Source organism: Protopterus annectens, chromosome 4.part0 (assembly GCF_019279795.1).
Source record: "Protopterus annectens isolate FY-2018-M chromosome 4.part0, PAN1.0, whole genome shotgun sequence".
In the NCBI taxonomy this organism is placed as follows: domain Eukaryota; kingdom Metazoa; phylum Chordata; order Ceratodontiformes; family Protopteridae; genus Protopterus; species Protopterus annectens.
The window spans coordinates 411,734,253-411,756,796 of NC_056733.1; the positions used below are offsets into that span (position 1 = coordinate 411,734,253).

General features: G+C 36.4%; 1 protein-coding gene across 5 annotated transcripts in view; it reads left to right on the forward strand.

The window, feature by feature from the left end:
• The window catches only part of LOC122799357 (protein DGCR6-like), a 557,275-nt gene that overhangs the window by 215,491 nt on the left and 319,240 nt on the right, over positions 1-22,544 (forward strand). For all 5 annotated transcript variants that reach the window (XM_044068355.1, XM_044068356.1, XM_044068354.1 and 2 more), the window contains exon 4: positions 13,831-13,931. In XM_044068355.1, coding sequence (XP_043924290.1) covers positions 13,831-13,931 — 101 coding nt within the window. The remainder of the gene's footprint in view (positions 1-13,830; positions 13,932-22,544) is intronic.

The window sequence follows — 22,544 nt, forward strand, 5'->3', positions numbered from 1 at the left end:
GGCTTGGATAGAAACAGATAATCTACAGCCAATCCACAAGAGTCCAGATAAATTATTTTTAGCCCCCTGGAAGGACAGCACACACTAGAGCAAGGGGGTCCCAGTTGATGCAATGGTTGTGGCAGCAGCCACTGAGAGAACATGCAGGGCTCTTCTGTCCATTCCTCTAACAGGGAATCTAGGGCCTTGAACAAATTCAGTAAGTGCATTTATGCATCAGCAACTGGACCTTTGCTCTGAGGTCGCTGAACTACTTGGCACATTTCATGACATTGCTAAGAGATTTGACTAAAGAGCTCACAAAATAACTTTCTGGGTCCATGTTTGCAGAGAACCAGAAAAGGGTTTCTTCACAACTGACCACCCTTCAGTAAATAACGAACACATCCATGAGGTAGATATCCCACGCTACAGAGGGGACTTCACAGGTGGATGGTTCAGGCATAGTCATTAGGAGACATGCCTGGATGCACCTATGCAATTTTGTAGAGCCCTTCAAGTCTTCACCGATGCTTCATTTGATGGATCTTCCCTGTTTGGCCCAAAAATAAAAGAAATGCTGTGTAGAAGTGAGCAAGAAGGAAAGGCCTTGTCTACCTTGGGGATCTGTTTTTCCTACTCCTCAAAGGCCTTTTTCCCGGAATCGGCAAGTAGGTAGAAAGATGTGGTTCCCCAAGTCCCTGAGTCCTTTTCAAGACTCAGCGATCTCTTAGAGGCAGAGGGGGGGAACTCTGATAGAGGACATTGCCTACAGAACAAGGGTTTCTGGGATTCCTTTTCAGACAAACCCTTACAGCACTCCTGAAAGGTTGCCTGACTTTTGCCCTCTGGAGGCAGTCAGGGGGCATTTGTCTGTGCACCAAAAAGCCTGGGCATCCTTCACAAAAGATTCCTGGGTGCAGAGAATTATATCCAGAATTTATAGTATACCATTTTCCCAAAGTACCTGTGCAATGATGAAAAGAATCCCCTATGTTCCACCCAATCAGAGGGAGATGGCACCATTAGAAACAGAAAAGCTGTTCAGAAAGTCATCCAGAAGGGCACCCCAGTCCATATAGGATCCGGAACCTACTCAAGGTTCTTCTTGGTGCCAGAGAAGACTGCGGACTTGAGACGCATCCTGGATCTCAGCAAATTAAACCAACATTTGAAATATTCAAGGTTCCGGATGGTCACGGTTCAGTCCATTTTGCCCCTACTGCAAAAAGACGATTGGATGTGCTTGATAGATTTTCAGGATGTGTACTACCACTGCCACATCAAAATGAACAGGCGCTCCAGAAGATATTTATACTTCTGGCTGGGAGACGGTCATTACCATGTCAGAGCACTGGCCTTTGCCTCACCACAGCCCCCAGGGTGTTCATTAAATACTTGGTGGTGGTGGTAGCAGCTTATCTGAGACTGCTGGGATTGAGTGTTTCTGGACCTAGGTGACTGGCTCCTAACTGCCCCAATCAGAAATCTACTTCTGCAGACAAGGGACTATTTACTCCAGTTGTGTATTCACGTAGGCATCACAGTCAATTACAGCAATTCACAACTCGCATCTACCCAGAGTCTGGAGTTCATAAGTGCTTTTCTAGACATGGCCAATTAGAGATAGCCTCTTTTCCTTCAACATGAATTCAGACACTCTGATTCCAGGTTAAAGAAAATTATCTGATCTCCTTCTCTTCCAGTGAAACTAATCTTACAAGCCTTGGGATCTATGGCAGCAGCTATCACCTTAATTCCTTTAGTCAGGTTTCAAATGCAAATTCTGCAATGAACTGTATTGATGCAGTGGTCTATTATTCAGCAGCCTTTATTTGCCCAGTCAAGATCACACAGTCTTGCAAAAAAAAAAAAAAAAAAAAAAAAAATCATTTTTGGTAGCTTCAGTCAGTTTCCCAAGGCCATCCATTGTGACCACGGACACCTCCCAGCTGGGATGAGGGTCACTGCTTGGGAAGGACAGTCCAAGGTGCATGTTCCTCAGAACAGGCCAAGGTGCATATCAATGTCCTGGAAATGAGAGCAGTACTCCCAGCATTGCAGATCTTTCTAGATGCTTTCCGCTCTGGGACAGTTGCTGTTCAGATGGACAATGTCTGTCGTCGGGTACATCAGCAAACAGGGAAGAACCAATCTTACCCATTCTGTTGAGAAGCAATGAGAGTGCGCCAGTGGGTGACCTATTCTGGCCACTTTATCATAGCAATGCACATACTGAGGAAGGCCATCATTATTGGAGACAAACTAAGCAGGTCCATTCTGATGCCTTGAGTGCTCTGTGTCAGACTGGAGGAGAGCATTTTCCATTAATAGGGTCAGCCATGCTGCGCCCTTTTTACTTCTCCCCTCAACAAGTGCAGCAGGTTCTTCACCCTAGTCTCTCCAATGGGAGATTCATTGAGATGCTGTAGTCCAAAGTTGTCCCCCACATCTCCTCTATGCTTAACCCCCCCCCATTGCCACTAATCCCAAAATTTCTACAGAAAGTTGAGGAGCATAGTTATCCTCATTGCTTCCTTTTGACCTCATCAAATTTGGTGTCCCTTCCTGTGGCCTCGTCTTCTGTTTCTGCCCTGGATACTGGACCCCAGTCCAAACCTACTATCTCAACCAACAGGGATGACTCACCCAAACATAACTGGCCTCAATCTGACAACATGTTTTTCTAGTTCCACTGATTGCTAGACAGCCCATGCTGTCTTCCCCCATTCATCATATTTTATTATCTTCTCAGAAGGTCTCTGCTAGGAAGATTTATAAAAGTAAATTGGAAGACATTTGCTTTCTTGTCCCTTAAAGAGAGATTTGAACTCTTTTTCTTCCCCTGTATCAGCTGTACATGAGTTTTTAGCTTCAATCTTCGATGAAGGGACTAGTTTTTCTAAAGCTGGCTGCCATTTCAAACTTCCATCTTGATGCAAATAATTCTTCCTTAGCTTCGTCTAGATTATGCAAAGCCTTTCTCAAACAAAGCTTCTTGCTTAGGCCCCCAGTAAAGGATCCTACTCCTCCTTGGGATTTAACTATCCTGCTTCAAGGTCTGATCCAATGCTCCTTTGAACCTTCAGCCAATACAGAACTCAATTTTCTGTCCTGGAAAACCATTTTTCTAGTTGCCATTGCATCAGCTAGATGAGTATCTGTACTCCACTCTCTCTCTTCCAAGCATCCTTACCTGATTTCCCACAAGACAGGGTATCTTTATGGACCAACCTGTCCTTTTTGCCTGAGGCAGTCATTTTCTTTCCAAATTTCTCCATCTTTTGGGTGTACATAGACAATTTTGATTTCATCTCCGGACCAAAGATATTTGGAAGACTGACCAGTTATTTGTATCCTTTTCCATAGTCTGCAAGGTCTATGGCTGTATCTTCAGCCTTTTAGTCAAGAACGTCCATAGGTGTGTGCAGCTGCCACTTAGTCTAATACTCATACCTTTATTGCTCATGAAAAATTGGATATAGTTTTCTAGAAACAAGGCTGCTTTGGGCTCTATGGTGCTGTGAAACATCCTTCCATGAGTACCATACAAGGTTCAACTAGCTGGGGACTCTGTCCTATCAGTTGAAGATTAAAAGAAAATGACACCATCAGAAAAAAAAGTTATGTACTCACGATAACGTTACAGCTGTGTTGTCCGTTTTCATTCTTACTCAACTTCCTGCCATCCTAACCCCCTTCCCTTTTCTCCTGGAGAGACCTAAAGGATATTATTTTGGATCTATTTATTTATTTTATTTTATTTGACATTTGTTAACCGGGTTGGTCCAGCTGGGCAGGAGCCGGTTTTCAGTGGAGACCCAAGGAGAAAAGTTCCAATTACAAAAACAATTATGATAACATAGGTAACAAAACATAGAAAGTACCATAACCAATTATAACTCCATAATATATTAATACAAATATGACTCAAACATATTCAAATTACAGCAAGAGGGTTTTCTCAAAGAAATGAGTATATGAACCCCAATGTGTTGTTTTGTACATAAAAAAAAAAAAAAAAAAAAAAGTTGTGTACAAGTGATCAAATAAAAGATATACAAGTGAATCAGATTTCATTGCATAGGCTTTGTAGGAAGGTATAGGTGCTTTCAGGAGTTCAGAGGGAAGGAGCACCAATTGTATAAAGGGGACATGTCAGGTAGGTTCTAAGCAGAGACACGATTTAGTGTTGAGAAGATAATGTTTGAGTTATTTTTTAAAGTGTGCAGGGTGTATGATGGAGCGGATGTTCAGAGGAAGTTTGTTCCAAGTGTGGGCTATAGAGCAGTTATATTGCAGTTTGCCTGTGTTCTTCTTTGGATGATCTACATTCAGAAGTTGTTGGTTAGAGGTGCGGAGGGTTCTAGAAGGGATATAGGTAGATGCAAGAGTAGTGAGAGCTGGACAGGATGAAGGCCTGTATAGAATGGAGTGAATAACTTGAAATTGAGAAAGTAGCAGTAGTTGAGGGAATTTGAACCATTGTAATGAGTTCAGGGCAAGGCAGTGATGGGAGTTGTAGGGGGAGTTAGTAATGAATCTTGCAATTTTATGGTAAGTTTGTTGCAGTTTGTTCATGGTAGTAGCTTGTATATTGGTTAGTATTGGGGCTGTGTAGAGAAGTGTGGGCAGGAGGAAGGACTGTGCTAGGGAAAGTCTAGCATTTGGAGTAAGAAATCTTTTGTTACGATAGAGCAAGCCAAGTTTCTGGTGTGTTTTTTTATTCCTTCCAGTAAGTGTAAGTTAAATTTGAACTCCATAATGACACCTAACAGTTTAGTGTGTGGTTCAGGTTTTATGATTATGTTGTTAGAGGATGTTATGGTAAATGTAGATTTGTGATTGGAAAAAGAGTGGGGGAGAAAGAGCAGGAGCTTGGTCTTCTTAGGGTTAAGGATAAGCAGATTGTCAGATAGCCATTTCTCTGTGGATAGAAAGGAGTTTTAAGTAAGGGTGAGAAGGTCTGTGATACTACTGGAGTTTGAGATGAGTGTAGAGTCGTCTGTATATTGTATAAGAGAAGATTGTCTGCAAGAGGTGAATAGTTTGTAAAGATATTAAATAAGAGGGGACCCAAGATAGAGCCTTGAGGAACACCTGTTAGAACAGATATAAAGGGAGAGCAGGAAGAGCGCCATTTGACAGATTGCTGCCTACCTGAGAGATAGCTGGAGAACCAAGCAAGCGGGGAAGAAGAGAGGTTGAGGTTAGATAATTTAGAAAGTAGTATAGGGTGAGAGACTGTGTCAAAGGCTTTGGAAAGATCAAGGAAGAGGCAGGATATTAGCTGATTGTTATCAAGGGCATTGGCTATGGTATGAGTGAAAGAGAGGAGGGCGGTGGATGTGCTGTGGTGGGGATGGAAACCATGCTGAGTGAGAAGGTTGTGTTTGTTGTGTCTATTGCTCCTTGTTTGAGCTCCAGTTCTATTCTTTTAATCTGTACCTTTTTAAGTTTCCTTAAGGTATTACTCATTGTCTACTAAGGACAGCAAACTTGATCTGAGGTATGTTAGGCTGTTGGGGCATTGTGAGTAAAGGGAGGAGTTTGAGAGTTGTATCTGGAAGAAGCAGCTGAGTGGATCCGAAACCCATCAGCTGAGGAAGAATGAAAACGGGCAGCACAGGTGTAATGTTATGTGAATACATAACTTTTTTTTATGAGGAACAGGCCAAAAATATGAAGTACAAATTTGGACAGTCTATGAAAATCTGTACAGTTGAGAGGTATATGTGAGGCGAATTAGTGAGGTTGTTAATAACAGAGTGAAATACATTGGGATATGGTCAAAATTTAATTGCATCACGCTGAATAGGTCTACACTTCTATATGTGTTTAGACTGTTTAATAGTTCAAATCGTCCAGGATATTAAAGTCGTTTTATAGCTCCAGAGGGGAAAAAAGCTTTGTAATCTAATGTTAAGTAAGGGCAGTGAGGGATAAAAGCTATACAAATGCTGGCTACATTACTTAATGCCATTTTGATGATTTAGGCTAACTTGGGATTTTGGAAGTAGCTTGGATGAATGTTTTGGCATTAAGACTCTTTTTAACCAGAAGCATTGTGCCAACATCTTGCATGGAGCTTGGATGACTGTTATTGTCAATACAAATCTGGCTGGTGAGAAAAGGGAAGAGGAAAGTATGCTTTAGCTAGATTTCAGTTAGAGAGAGAATACAAAGATTGTGTTGCTTGACCAAGCATCTAAGTTTCTTGAACAGTAGAATTATTTTTAATTTGTAATTGGAACTGTTAAAGGTAAAGCTATAGTAGAGGATGAGAGGGAAAGGTTAGGTTCAGTATGTCCATTGACAACTGTAGAAGAATTTGGTAAGTTAAGTTTAAAAACATGACAAAGGTAAATAATTCTTCTGGAAGATAAGTATGAGCTTAGCGTGATTGTTGTGGTAGGCGATTAAATACTTTTGGCAAGGTTATAATGAGTATGGCTAGCAACAGTACAGGCACATGGGTAAGGAAGGATAAAGTTACCAGTTTAGGAAAGCAAAACGAAGACAGAAGAACAGCAAGACCTTCAGTAATGTAGGAAGAGAAGCGATGTCAAGAAATAAGGAAAATAAATTGAACCCCTCACATTTGATCTGAAAAAAAGTCAACTTTCTGATGAAGATTCACAAGTACAAAGGTTTACAACACCACTGTGCTTTTAAGGTGGTTTGTAAAGAATAAAATAAAACAAACTGTTAACTAGGAGGAACTGAAATTAATTTTCTCTATGGTGAGAGAATATATGTGGCAGCTTAACTCCAGTGATTTTTCATTGAAAATGTGATAGCTGTAAAAGCAGAAGTAATTTATTTGATGAAATTACATAAGCCAAAATTTAGTACAGCAAAACGTCCTAGCCATGTTAGTTATAGTTGCATTTGAGAGAGCGACAATATAAGTCTACATTGAAGTGTCAACTCAGTCCTAGTAAAACAGCTGTAAAGGCATAAGTACTTAGACTTAACTCATTTCAACCAATAGGTTAAAGTTTAAGACTGCAAATGCGTCCTAATCAATAATATACAAGTTGTACTGATTTTTGTCAGAGTTTTTGGTGCAGTGGATAGCATTATTGCCTCATAGCAAAAGGTTTTCCGGTTCAATTCTCAGTTGGGGTACTTTCCTTGTGGAGTATGCATGTCCTCCCTGTGTTTGCATGAATTTCCTCCAACATTCTAAAAACATGCAGTAGGTAGATTGGGCGCTCTAAATTGGCCATAGGTTTGAGTGTGTGGTGTGGAAGAATAGTCTTGTCAGGGCTAGCCACCTGGCAGTGTGACTCTTGGCTGTAAATGATTGTCACTGTTGGAGGGGACACCCTGACCACATGAGTAGAAATGGCAAAGTGGGTTGTGGATGGGTGGAGAGCACACACAAGATAAGCTATGTTTGTTTGCCCTAACAACAGTAAACACCAGTGCCTGAAAACAGTTAATGCCAGCAAGTCCTGGTTAAAGTTACAGAACTGCAATGATCATAAGAACAAATTATAGGTTCATATGTGTATACTAGGCTAACGACCACCAGGACACTTGTAAGCCTGTTCACACAACCCAGCCTGTATCCCTTGTAACGTAGGCATCTGTTTGAAGGGGCATGTTACGAAGTTGCTAAAGGTTTATTGTGTGGGTGTTTGTTAGTTAGGGAATATTTACTGTTGGCCTATGTCTGTCAGAGACATGGAGGCCAGACTGAGGGTGAATTTTCAATTTACCATCAAATGATCATGGCTATGTTTGAATAGGGTTAAGGATGGACTCTGCTTCACATGGATGGGGAGCCTATTCCAGAGTGTGAGGATCCTTTGAGACATGTATCTGTCTCACTGTCATGTTCTGCTAATGTCATAAGCAAAGCTAAACTCCTTGGATCTAGTGCTTCTGGTGCTGTTTGTTTTGTGGATGTGCAAAAGCTCCATCAGGGCTGGATCTGAGGATGCCTATATAAGGAGGTGTAAATGGCCTCTCGAAAAATGATATAGGGCTTTAAGGTGATCTGTATAGGACATTGTGTTAATACTCTGGATAGTCTTGATGAGGAACCTCTGTGGGTGTTCCAAATGTATATGCCTCGTTAGATACATGCCGAAGGGGACATTGTACTCCGTGATGGGTCTGATAAGGGCTGAGTGAAGTACTACTATAACTTCCTTGGACCTGGATGCCATACACTTTTATAAGTCTGGGCAACATAGAATGATGCCCTAACAAAGTGTTGTCAAAAGCCAGATGATTAGGGTAAGGAGATAGACGGGTGAGCAGGATAAGTTTGAGATTGAAATGAATGAGTAGAAAAAAATATTTTTATGAAGAGGTAATAAGACAAATTTCATAATTTAAATCATGAAAGGTGTGAAAAGCAATAGAATAACAAAATGTCCATTGCTTAAAGGTGGAACCAATGGGATTGATATAAATGATGGTAAGAGTGGTAAAAAAATATTTTTGTAGAGCTCTCCAAAAACTGTATAAGAAAATCACTAAAATCTGAAATGCACACTAAATCATGTCATGCAGGAGAAAATGTTTATTGAACTTTTGTCCTCATTTCATTAAGACCTTTTCAGAAGCATCAAACAACACACACAAGCAGTCTATAAATCTGTTGCTCAAGTCAATTGATGTTGGAATTCCAAAGCTCCACAAGGATAGATGGATGTAATCTCCTCTTTAGACCCATAAACTAGTCATAAACAACCCCCAAAGATCTTACTACCATCTGACAAAAATAAATATAAATGTGAATCAAATAATCTTATAAAATGCAGATGTTAATTGATTTAGTAACTATTACTAAATTACCTCTTAAACTGTTAATATCAATTTAAGTTTTTATATTTTATTGTGAATCATTAAAATTAAGTTAATGAATTAGAAAATAGCTCTTAATATTAAGGCACTGCTGATTGACTCCGTATTGCTTAAACCAGAGACTTCAGTGCTTAAACCAGAGACTTCAGTGATGTTTAAATGTAACTGCCACAATAATTACCTAATGTTGACTCCATGGTCCACTGCTAACTCTGTTATACCTTTTCCAGTCTGAAAAAGAAGAACTTTTTAAAGTTTTGACACATTATCACATGCCTGAACAAAGTATTTTTTGAATCCTTTGTTTACTATCATAAGTATGTTCCTAGATACGCTTGCTATGCTGCCTGTTGTTTTTTTCTACATAAAATTCTTTGTATGAGAGGCAGCTTGCTAAATACACTATACCTGAATTTTTACATATCTGCTGAGACATGGAATATGTTTTTCAAAGGTACTCACTACTATATTTGGGCCATCATAAATAAAAGCACCACCTACAACTACCACATTTTGACATGCACCCATTATTACTACTCATTCCTTCATTAGTAGCTCTTTCCAATTTATTTTTGATACTATTTCTATTGTAAACTAGTGCTTCTCCCAGTAGTTTATTATATTCACAATCAGATGTTATTTGCTAATTCTTATTAATTACAAATCTAATGCACTCAAGTTGAATAGGGAATGATCCAGGATGCAATCTTTTCTGAAGGAGTTTTAGCCCCTGAAAGCTTGGACATACACCTATTTCCTAGTATTGATGCACATTTTCTAGGGGAAACTTTCAGTCAAAACTTCCTCAAATATAGAGATGACCACATCCACTGGGTATCATTGTTCAAAAATATACCCTTAAGTTTACTTCTCTCCAAAAATATTGCATTGTCAGATATTGGGTGAGATGGCCTTGCAGACTGGTCTTTTTACAACACTAAATGTTTGCCTGTAGGAGTGCCAGCTGCCAAAATGCAGGTAAATGTTGAATGTATATTTGTGATACACTGTGAAAATGCAACAATTATTTTCATGATTATAATATATCTCAACATTTAGGTAGTTTGTTCTGTCTGAATCAACATTAAAAGTGAACCTCAAAACTTTCACTTTATTACTTGTGTATGACCAGATAATAAAGATGTCATCAAGAAAATGAGCATACAACTTCATTTGTTTACAGTAAATAGATGGCATTATGAAATTCTTCATCCAGAAGCGGAGTACTGCATTAGATACAGTGTTGCAGCTGCAGCACCCATTGCCACTCCAGAACATACCTGACTGAAGCCATAATAAAACTGTCTGTAGAAATCAATGGCCATTCCTCATCTGCTATGCTTTCCAGACAGTTTCTTTCCGATAATGGTTCTTCCACTGTTTTTCTTTTTCTGGTTCTTTAGTCTCTTGGGTCATGGTTGTTTTATTTCTAAAAAAAATGTTATCCTGTTTGTAATCATCTAAACCATGATGGGAATGTTCCTGATTGAACCACAAGTCATTCTCTGTTTCTCCGTTGTTGGATGATGGAAAGTGAGAGAGCAGAATGTTTTCATTTACCTTGGGAGGATTGAACTGTTCATAAATGTTAGTATAATCCTGTTTGGTACTTTTCCATTAAACCCCTACCACTTTGCGCTGCTGTGTTTTGGCGGTATTGATTCACACAGTTATTTAGTAACACAAACATTTATTTATTAAAAATAACAGATATGACATTACAATTGTAACATCAGATCTGAAGGAAAAAGGAAACCAAAGTAGAGGGTGCGAACCAGATTCTGTGTACATTCTGCTTATGGAATTGAGTGGAACTGTAGTATGTATTCTTCTTTTTTTGCGTACAGGGATTTACTGACTCTCTGCCCGATATGATGCCGGTAATTTGGGTTTTCTTTCTGGTTTTCGAGCCTTGTTGAATTAGCAGTAGGTGTATATTTCTGAAAGCAGTGTTTACATTCACGGTGACTGTCTTTTCTCTGCAATTTCGTGGACTGAAGCTTTTATGACACAGGTTAATTATCGACACTATTGTGTTTTCTGGTAAAATACTTTGTTGGTGCAGTCTTAGCCTTCTGTGTGCGCTGCCTTCATGGGGCTTGCTAAAATTCATGTGAACACTGACATGGTGAAACCACTCATTGTGGGTCTGGAGCTATCGGTTCTGCTTGGTGGATTAGTCGCTGAAAGCGTGTAAGGCCTGTAGTATAGCTTTTGTCTGTTTCTTACTCGTATCTTGAGGATGGGGAGAGTTCTGTTCTCAAGGTATTGAATTGCCTGGTGCCTGACAGCAGGGAAGTTAGGTTTCTCATTGTTTGGGTATCAGTGTTTTATTTAGTTGTAAGGATGGGCTGTCCCGGACATGTATTTATTTAGCTTGAACAGAAAACCGTAAGAATGTTAAAGGAGGAATGTGTGTAATGGAATATGCATTTCCTGAAATGTAATACCTGAGTGGGAACTACTGCTCTTGACACTGTGAATAAAAATATCCGGACAGACGTGACCCTGTGTACAGCTATGCCTCTGTCGTAATACTCTAACCCACATGCAAAGACAGCATTTCAGTGCACTGTTCTGAATTATCGGCAGGATTTTTACTTGGAAAAAGGCTGGAGAAAATGATGCTAGCAGTTTGTTTGAATCAATACCAGCAAAACACAGCGACACGAAGTGGTAGGGGTTTAATGGAAAAGTACCTCCTATTTATCTCTTACGATCTCTTTGATTTTACATTATTTAATGATGTTCTGCCCTATTAACACTATATGCTTTCTGGTTATTTTCAAAAACAAGATCAGAAGTAATTGTCATTTAGTCCTTTAATTTCATTAGAAAGGGAATCCATCTTTTTAGTATTTATTCAGACCAAAATATTCATGATTTCACAACTCGTTTTATCAGTTTCAGCAGTTCATTGAGCCCAAATATTAAGTTGAATACCATTTGGGAATTTGTTTACCTGTAGCCCTTTGGGAACGAACTTCAGTTTTATATATTCGTTGAAGTATACATTGTTCATTTGTAAACTACTGAACATTTCAAATTTGTTTAAAAAAATAAATAGGTTGCTCTAAACATTACAAAAAAAGTGAGGTTTGAATTGTAGTTCTCATCGGCTCTTAATGCAAAAAGAATTGTTTAATGCTAGGATATTTTGTATCATATGATTTGATGTAATTAGTATAATTTGGTAATGTGATTTTAGGTTTGTCATTGTAAGTGCTAGTGTATTTTTAGTTTAAAGATTTGAGCTCTACATATGGTCCACTCTTGGCAAATTTATTTTGTAGATTGTTTCAGTGATGCACTTTTTGTTCTTGGATATGTCTTGAAAACACACTGCTCATTAGTGTTTAAATTGTTTTTTGAAAAATAAGAGTCAGCTGTCAAACCATTCATTTGTATCAAATGTCTTTCCTTTGATGCAACAAAGTAAAAACAGTCTGAATTCCCAGAGAAAGAAGATGACTAAATGGCAGTGGGCAGAAAAAGAGAGATGTTATCCCTAAAGAATCAGCTGATGCTTGACTGTAGTAAATGGAGAAAGACTGAAGTGCTTACAGATACCTAGTTATGTGGGATTTTTTCTGGCCAACAAAACTTTGTGTGATTGGCAACATTTAAGAGCCAGTGAGGCAAAGTTTTAAAGAAAGTAACAGGATAATTCATTCAAGCCCAGCATGCTATGCACTGAGAAAGCCAAATACTGCAGAAGTACCACAGAAGGAAGTAAACAGAAAAATTACTATTTTGCGCTGCAGTGTAGGGATGAAAATGTACTCTTGAAAAAGATATTGGGAATTGTTATTTCAGGTTTAGTTGTCCTTTAAGCTGTAGTATGACGCCCACAGCTGTATCTCTTCAGATTGGTTTTGAGAAGCTTTGACAAAGGAACCATAAGAGTGACATTTTTTTTAAAGGCTTGCAGGCAGATGTGTCCATGTTTTCATCACTAATATTGTATGGTGTATGAGATTGAATAGATTTAAATTTATTTAAGGGGGTGTGCTTTTGGTTCCAGAATGTTTTTTTGAGCCTGCTGTTTTTCCATGTCCCTTAGCTATAGCTGGGTCCAGCTAAAGTATCTTGAATAGTAGTTTTCTTTTGAATTTAGTTTTTATGAATATTAACAAAACATTTTAGAATGCCAAAACACATTAATATCTGCTTTAAAGACTGTAACCTCTTTGCAGTGCATTGCTTCAGCACTAGTGAAGTATTGCAACTGTGTCTCTTATTTTTCAGGATGCATCAGCTAGCTTCTAGTTTTTACAAAATTAATTGCTGTTCGAACAGTTTAATAATTGGAAGGATATAGCCACTCCAGTGGTGCAGAGAGATAAAGCACTAACTACAGCTCTGCCGACCTGGGTTCAGTTAGCAGCTCTGGCGACTAATGAAGCAGCAGGGAAGGGATGGGCATGCCCATTCAGGGTGGAAGGATGTTCTTTGACATGTTTCTGAAGTGGAGGCATGGTCCAAAGAGGGGGTGTGCTCTTGGATGTAATAAACGAGCATGGGGGGGTGGAGAAAGGGAAGTGGGTAGGTCATAAAAAGTTCCCACAGATGAGAAAAGCTCCCAGGACAGCCTCAGGATCCACAACCAGCCCCATAGATAACAGAGCAAGTCTGGGGATGTTTGAGAGCAGCTGGTAAATCCGGCATGGGCATTAGGCACTAGAGGCTGGGGCCGGTAAATATGAGGTCCAAGGGTACCAACAAATAAACAGTAATTTTGAGGATCTGTGGTTGAATTTAGAAATTGTAGGAATGATTTAATACTCTTTTTGATCATTTTTATCTTCATTATTTCTATTAAATGGTTAGATTTTATTTATGCGTTTGTGGTGTTCTTGTGATTTATCCTTGGAAATCTGTTTTCACAGCATTATAGTATAAACTTGGCATATTCATGATTTTTCTTTTATGAGAAACATTACAATGCTCATGAACTACGATAAAGCAAAACAGCCTTCTGTGTTTGCAAAACTAGAATAACACAAGTCATCTCTTCTAAATGTATAGCTCTGAAGCAAGACCTGTTGCGTAAACACAAGGATGCTCAGCAGTCATGCAAGCCCCACAATGTGCCACTTCTTAAAGCAGCTCAGCGGAGGGAGATGGAGGTAAGGCTGTATTTCCAGAAAGGTTCGGAGGCCTGATAAACAAAGAATTCATTACATTTTTTAATTTGTATGTTTGTACTTTAGAACGATGAGCATATCTTCCCCCTTCCCCATAATTTTATGTATATGTTGCATAATGTCTGGTACTTTTCTGCTTTGGCTTTAGTATGTGTATGAATTAATGAGTGGCTCCTAAATGAACATATGTTGGGGGGATATCAAGTTTTATCGTGTTCATATCAGTCACATTCAAAGGCATCCGCCAAAAGATGAAGTAGAAAGGCAGTATGTATGTTGTGACGAGGGATGAATGAGGGACTGTGAGACTGGATAGAGATGCGGTTGAGGAATTGCAAAAATGAGAGTAAATTATGGTCAGAGTTCAGAGGATTTGGGGGACCTGCTGGAGTGGAGGTATTTCATCCGATTAGTCAGTTGACCTCTTTCTGCAAGTTTTTAGGGATTCCATGAGGTTTGATTTCATCAGATGCCTTATATTGGTGTGTAGCTTATTTAATGAGTTTATGAAGTTGGCTGAAGTGCTGGACGTTTGTGGTTTTGGGCTGTTTTTTACAGGAGAGCTAGGTATTGCCTCTCTTTAAGTTTATAGGCTAACCGGGTGTTTTATTTTTGTATAGTATTTTTAAGAAATTTTTTACTAATTTAACATATGTACAATATATACACAGGAAGAAATTCATCACATTATGTTATTCAGTATTATTAAAGATTCTTGGTATTTTTTTGAATTCATTGAGGTCTTTTAATGTAAGAACTTATCATCAAACTCTTTTTTTTTTCCCTTGGATGTTAAATCTTCATATACTAGTATACCTATTGACAAGGGGCTAGAATATCCAAGATTGTTCTTAGGCAGTATACTAATGTATGAAATGAGTTGATTAATACATGTTACCTGTTGATGGAAGTCATGCTTGGAAACTTTTTATTTAATGGCAAATGCTGTTGACAACTAAGGGGTGTCACTGTGGTGGCCACAGTAGAACTATCTTTTGTGAATTTAGTCATGGGGTGGTGGGAGTCCCACATATGTTGTAATTCTTTTTTTGCACAGCATATTATGTCATGTAGGAGGTTTGTTGATTATTTTGCATCAAGAGAACAGGTTGAACATTTTGTTGAACAATTGAATTGTAGTACTGATTTTTTAGTGTTTGCGTTGGGTCGTATAAGACATAGTGTACCTATTTAGACATGGCTGTTAGTTGGGATCCCACCAATTGGACTTTTTCTAGCAGTATTTACAGAAAAATCTGCTTTTTTTTTCCAATGACTATTTACATTATGCTAGTGCACGTTCTCGTTTCATGAAAAATAACATCCCTAGAGGGCAAATGATCAGACATTCCAGACTTACTACTTATCAAACAACATTTCTAGATGGCATACAGGAGTTAATCGAATTGTTTAGTGCTACCATTTATAAACCCAATATGTTAGATCAAGCTGCTGAAGAAATTATAGGTAAGAGAGATGAGTATTTTTTCTGGCTATATTAACTGGGGGCATCCCTAACAAATCTCAGAGCAATAAGTGTATAAATTAATTTGGTTACAGTTTTGTTTTACAAATGACAGTACATGATTGTCATATAAGAAATATTATCAAAGATGATTGGAAAATATTTTTAGGTAACAATGATTTACTCCGTTCTGTTGGCAGTGCCCCTAGTTTTATTTGTAAAAAGTTTAAATCTGTAAAACAGTTTTTACAAAAAAATACTTAAAAATTAGTTAGTACCAACAAAGAGAAAGGTATATTGAAGTGTGTTTTTAGCACTGCTTTTAATTTTACTTTGGAAGGTCTTAATGTTCAGTTGAAGCATTTGGAGAAATCTATAGGAATTTGGGAGCATTTTAATTGCAATTCCATTGGCATCGTGTATATTGTTGTCTGTTCACATTGTGAGGCGTTTTATGTTGCCATGACCACACACAATTTTTCTAAAAGAATTAGAACACTTATGTGCTGCTAGGACAAAGGTTAACAATAATGCCTTATTTAGACATGCACATAGTTATGGCTTCTTTAATGCAGCAAAATACATTTTTGAGCATGTACCTATGGACTGTAGCGGTTGTCGTTATAAGAAACCAAAAGGGAAGAGATTTTATGGCAGCTAAGGCTGCAAGCTGACAAATTTCATGGAATAAATGAATCAATAAATATTGTGTTTTTTTTAAGTTAGCTAGGTTTTTTTAATGAATTATTTCTTTAAATTTTGAATATTGGGATGTATGATTAATTTGATTAATTAAGGTGCATTTCTGATTGGTCAAATGGTGTTGTATTAATGAATGAAATTGTTGTTTTATTCTGAAGAGTCCTGAGTCTGACGAAAGCACTTCATAACTACTTTTCATACTTTCCTAGTGACCTGTTTTGGTGGTGATTTTTGGTTGCATTCATTAGTATTATTGATCTAGTTGGAGAACAACTATCGGACCATAACCCTTTAAAAAAAATCATTATGTTTCCAATATATGTTTAATTTTTCACAGTACATAAACGTATGTATCCAGTCAGCTTCTACATCTTTATTGCATTTCCATCAAACTGAAGAAGTCATTTTACTAAACTTAGAGATTTTTGTAGGTAGTAGCACACATTCTATGTATATTTTTCACATTAAAAACTTTCCAGTACAAGCTTGAAGTTTGACTAACTGATTTAATGAACAAAGATTTATTCTTACCATCTGTTGAGTCACTCAATCCACTACTATCAAAAAAAAGGCTCCAGAATTTTGCATGAAAATTATTATTTAAAATTAATTTCTGTAACTTGGACAAATTTCCATTATAGGTCAATTTACCTTCGAAGATAGCATTCATATAATGGAGAAGTAGTTCTGTTCCTCATCACTCATATTATATACAAATTGTTAATTTCTTCCTGATGGATAATATTAACTGGTTAACAGATTCATCCAACTTATCTTTCATTACATAATCTGGTGAGTTAACTTTTCCTTTTTCAAAACAATCAGACCAGAATATTAATCTGTTCCTTTTTGGTAAATTCATTTTAACATTGTTCTGAGTTTCCTTAAATCTAGGGGTAGGTGCAATGAGAAAGCACAAAAAAATCCAGTTGATATTAATGTGTTTTAAAAACCTAGTTCTTAGTTGATTTCATATATGCAGAGTCTAAAGATCGAAATTAATTTCCTTCTAAGGTAAATTTTATTAACCAGATGACGGGATTGTTCCATATTTTTAATTTATCATATTTGATAAACTTACAAGACTTTAGTATAATCTGCTCCTGAATGATTTTCCATTGACTAGAGAACATTGTTTCTATACAGAGAATAGTAGAGTTAAAATTTGCAGCAATAGAATAAGATTATACATATGGGAAGCTAGCACCAGTATACCTCCCTAATCGTATATAATTTCTGTAAGCAGTTCTTGGCTATTTAAGATACTGTACGATTTCTATAAGCAAGTCTTGGCTTTTTAGATTACCATAAGAATGAAATTAACATTTTTTCAATTTTCTTTAAAAGTTTTTTATCGGGTGTTAAATCTTTTGAATGCAATACATATATAATCCTGGATAATATAATAATTTAAATAAGCATGAACCTATCCTCAAAAGTAAAACAAAAAAAATCCATTTTAATAAGTAATACCTCATTTTTTTTTCAAAATTATTAATCTTGCTCACATCTTGATCGATTCTTATTCCTAAATATTTTAGCTGTTTTCATTCCCAATTATATTTATGGTTAACTTTAATGTTAATCAATTGCTAAATAGTAAATTTAAAGTTTCAGTTTTAGTAGTAATTTTTAGCAGTGATACTTCCTCATCTAGTTTTTCAATTGAATAAATCTCTTATAGTTAGTAGAATATCATCTGCAAAAAAAGCTGCATTTTAGATTGACAATCCTTGTTAATTGAGAATACATCAATTTTGTTTTCATTGATTCTTATACTATTAGCTAAGGATTTGATAACTAATGCAAATAGTAGGGGAAATAAGGGACACCCTTGCTTTGTGCCTTTGTTTAAAGTGAATCATTGAGAAATGTAAAATTATGTTTTAACATATCTTTTAAAGCCTATATACAGGTTTTTAATATTCTAATAAAGTGTTCTGGAAATGTAAGTGCTTTAAGTTTTAAACAAATAGTTCCAGTCTATAGAATAAAAGCTCTCTCGATAGCTAAGCTAATTAGAGCCAATTTCTGGTTCATTCCTCTTGCTAAATATAAGGTAGTTACTACCCGTTTTATATTATCATGCATTAATCTATTGAGTATAGATCCTATTTAATCTTTATTAATTTATCTACTGTATCCCTTAATCTTGTAGCAAACATAGAACTAAATATTTTATAGTCTACATTTAATAATGAAATAGATCTGTATGTAGAAACGTATTATAATTTCCGTGTTTAAGTGTAGGTGAGATTGCAGACAATTTCCATGAAGGAGGAATTATGTTGTCACTCTGAATTATCCTGAAAACACCACTCAGCAATTCTAAAATGTTAAGTGGAAGACTACAGCTTTGCCATTTTTCCTCTTTTAAAAGCTTTTATAACTTATTTTAGGGTAATATGTGTATTCAGCAGAGATCTTTCTTGAACATTAAGTTTATTAGTAACATGTGTAAGTACCCGCTGTGGTGCTCACAGCAAGAGGTTCTCCCTTTCGATTCTCGGCTGGAGTGCGGGGAGTGCATTCTGTGTGGAGTCTGCATGTCCTCCCCGCGGTTGGGTGGGCATTCGAAAAACATGCGTAAGTGGGCGTGCCTTTGTTGAAGGTTGAATTCGAGCTGGCACCTCGGCGTTCGTCAAAATCTACTGCCAATCATTAGCGAACCAGAGTTCCGCTGTGGTGACCCCTAACCGGGAAAAGCCGAATGACAACAACAAGTAACATGTTTAAGTACTTGTCAATTTTGTAATCATCAGGATTATTTTTATCTTTAATAAGATCCTCATGGAATTCTTTAAAAAAAATATTTCCTATATGTCTGAAGTAAGCTCATTAGTGTGAGGGTTTTGGATGTTGATTTGTGATTTTTTGCTTAACATCTTACCTCTATTAGCTAATCTGTGTATTTTTTTTAAAGTCATCACATAACTGAGCAATTTTATTTTTTCTAAAGCTATCTCCACTTTGTCTTAAAACTGTGTGATATTTTGTCATTATTTTTTTAATGACTTCAGTGTTATCTAATTTGTTTGTTGTTCGGACTGCATTTTGTGGATTTCATCTTGTATTTCTAACAACTCTTTATCCCACTCTTCCCATTCTACCTTTAGTATACATTTGTAAGGAGTCCCATAATATGACTTTACTAATTTGACCATTATCATTCAATGATAAAAAAATAAAATCTCAGTTTGTTCCTTAAGGTAACTCTTAGATTCATTTAATTTCATCATAATACTGAGATTCTATAAATAATCTGAACTTTTCTTATATCCATTATATTAATGATTCATGCATTATCAGATAAAGGATAGTTTTAAAGTAATTCACTGTATTAATTGTATATGTAGAGGCATAAAACTATCAATTCTAGTTTGCGTCCCATGCACATAAGTCATTGATCTTCACTCATTATTATCTTATGCTTTTCTATTGTATCAACCAAATTATTACTAATCCATTTGTTTAGTACTTTATTTGATGCCAGAATTTTAGCTTTCTTCTGTTTACTTGTATCTTCTATACTTAAAATCCCCTGCTAAAATTATACTACCCTTCCAGTGACTTTGTCGTATATTTAAATGATCTTTAACCACTCTTGCACCTATTTCAAGGATCCAGTAAAAATTAACTAGTGTATAGAGTTTGCCATTATATTTAATTAATACAAATGTATACATTCCTTTGGGGTGATTAATGGATTCCATGACCTTAGGCATTACAGTAAATTTTCTCTAAAGTATTAGCAATTCCTCTACTCTAGAAGCAGATAACATTTCATAATGTAAGTTATTTAAATATTGTGTATCTTTATCTGTCAAGTGAGTCTCTTGAAAGAATGTTACCTGTATTTAATTTTAATTTGATACTTTATTATTTCCTTTTGTTGCTATTATTTAAGCCATTTACATTAATAGATTAAAGTATCCATACTATGCATTTAAAATGATTCTTTTAATAGGTAATATGACCATTTATCTACCTCTAATGCATTCCTCCAACACTGTCTTAACATTCCACATTTTTTGAATTCTTCCTTTCTACAGACTAAACTACTTAAACTTGTAAATAAAAGCAGAAACAAGTCTACAACTGTAACTGTAGATATTACTAATAAAACACAACCTGCCATGGATACCAAAGTTCCTAGTTTGCCATTCAAATAGACTAAATAAATAAATATGTCTACCTATCAGTGCATACAAATTAATCGAAAAGCTACTGTGACTTGCAATTAGTTAAAATAATTTAAAAAATAATAAGACACTATTAAAAATAAGTGACTGTTAATTTACTTATGTTTTGCCATTTAAAACTATTTCCCTATTTCTACACAAGTTTAATAACCCTCTTCTATTAATCAGAAATATTAAATAATGCAACAGAGTGTACTATAAACCTAGTTATATAATAGTAATATAAATTATACATTAAATATTCTTAAATTATTCACTCATTCAACGTTGTTATAACTAAATCTCTAAATAAATAAGTATAATAGAATGGGATCCAAAGAGAGAGAGAGAGATATTTGTAAAACTTACAGGTGACATGTTATCTTATCATATTAAACTGTTATACAAAAGGAAAATGAATGCACATATATTTTATCATGCTAAAAGATGTATACATATTTTATAGATCTAAAAAAAGCTCTTAATTCATTTTTAAATGTACAAGTGCCTATATCTTAAAGTTCTGTATCACTCAATCTAATAAATATCCAAATATTTAACAATCTTTTGGCTTGTTAAACTAATTTATAAAAATATGTACATTACTGAGGTCAAAGAGAATGTCTTGCTGTTTCTGTGGAGTCAAAGAAATTGCAGTCTATATTGTATTCAGAAGTTGCAACATACTTAGTTCAAATCTCATTCTCTCTTCCCAGCTTCAAATATTGAAAAAAATCTACTTTGCCTTCTATCAAAATGGATGTACTGATTCAGCAATACAGAGGCACAGTCAATTAATCTAAATTTCAAGAAGTCATACTGAATGTGATATGCATTGTACAACAGCTTCAAAGAAAAGCTTTCAGGATATTTCTAAATACTTTTATATGATTTTCTATGTAAATTATATTCACATCTACTCTACTCATCTCTTATCAGGCCCATAATTGAGTACAGTTCCCCATTTGGGATGTACCTTACCCGAAACCTTCAGCAACTGGAAAGACCCCAAAAGTATCTCACCAAGAGGATCAAGGGGCAACAGATGCCCTATGCAGTTCGGCTAAAAAAACTCCAGCTCTACTCAGTTGCGTACCGCCTACTCAGAGGCGATCTGTGTCTGACATATAAAGCCATGTCCAACCCAGAGTTAATGGGCATGCTTCACCTCAGGAAATCCAAATCCCTTAGAGCTACACGCTCCAGGGACTTGAACCTCAGCACAGAAATAAATAGGACATGCTGGAGTGACAGATTCATATCCCAGAGGCTCCCCTCACTCTGGAACAAAATCCCAATCCATGTTAGGCAGAGCCCCTCACTGACCCTCTTCAAGAGAAATCTTGAAGAGTGGATGGGCGATCGTAAGTTTACCCCTGGGATCTCTTCTGTGTCCCTGCTTGACAGAAGTACAGAAAACTAACCTTAAAAGGGCTACCTTCTGTGACCTACTATACAGAGGCACAGTCAACTAATCTAAAAGGGTGGCAAAAGCCAAACACACTCTGTCTAGGCTTATAAATGCCCTGGGGCAGATAGCCTAGTATCAACCTATGAACATTTCGGCTATATGCACGTATATGTAATGCATATCTTCACTAAAAGCAATTATTTGTTTAAATATGTATATTTGTCTTATTTGCAGTAATATTCTACCTTATTCTATATAACTTGTATTTCTAAAATCTCCCTTCAAAGAATTATTTAATCACTAGGTCTCTATTAGAGATTGAAGTATGCATATATATTTATTAACTGATGCTTGATACTGCTATTTTATTAATCTTGCATAGTAGATGGTCATTCCTTGTGCATTTAAATAATATTTATTAGATATTTACTTATTAATTCTAATATTACAAACAGTTTTGTCTCCTAGGTTGGTACTGGGCTATCTGCCCGAAGGCATATATTAGCCCAGCCACGTTGTGCGGTATTCACCGCCCCTTTAGTAGTTCCCTAGACCCTTGTACTAGCAGCTAGTACCCTTGGCCCCTATCTAGTAGTGCTGTTGGTGTGATCCCCGGTATATATATATACTATATATATATATAATATATATATATAATATATATAGTTGACCGGGCTAGTCTAACTGGATAGATGTCCATTTTCAGTAGAGGCCCGGGGAGAAATGCTCCACATAAGCAAAATTTGCGACTTCAAGTACAGATAAGTAAATTTGTAACAAGTTAAGATACAGTACTATTTTAAGCTGAATATAGATATATATATATATATATATAT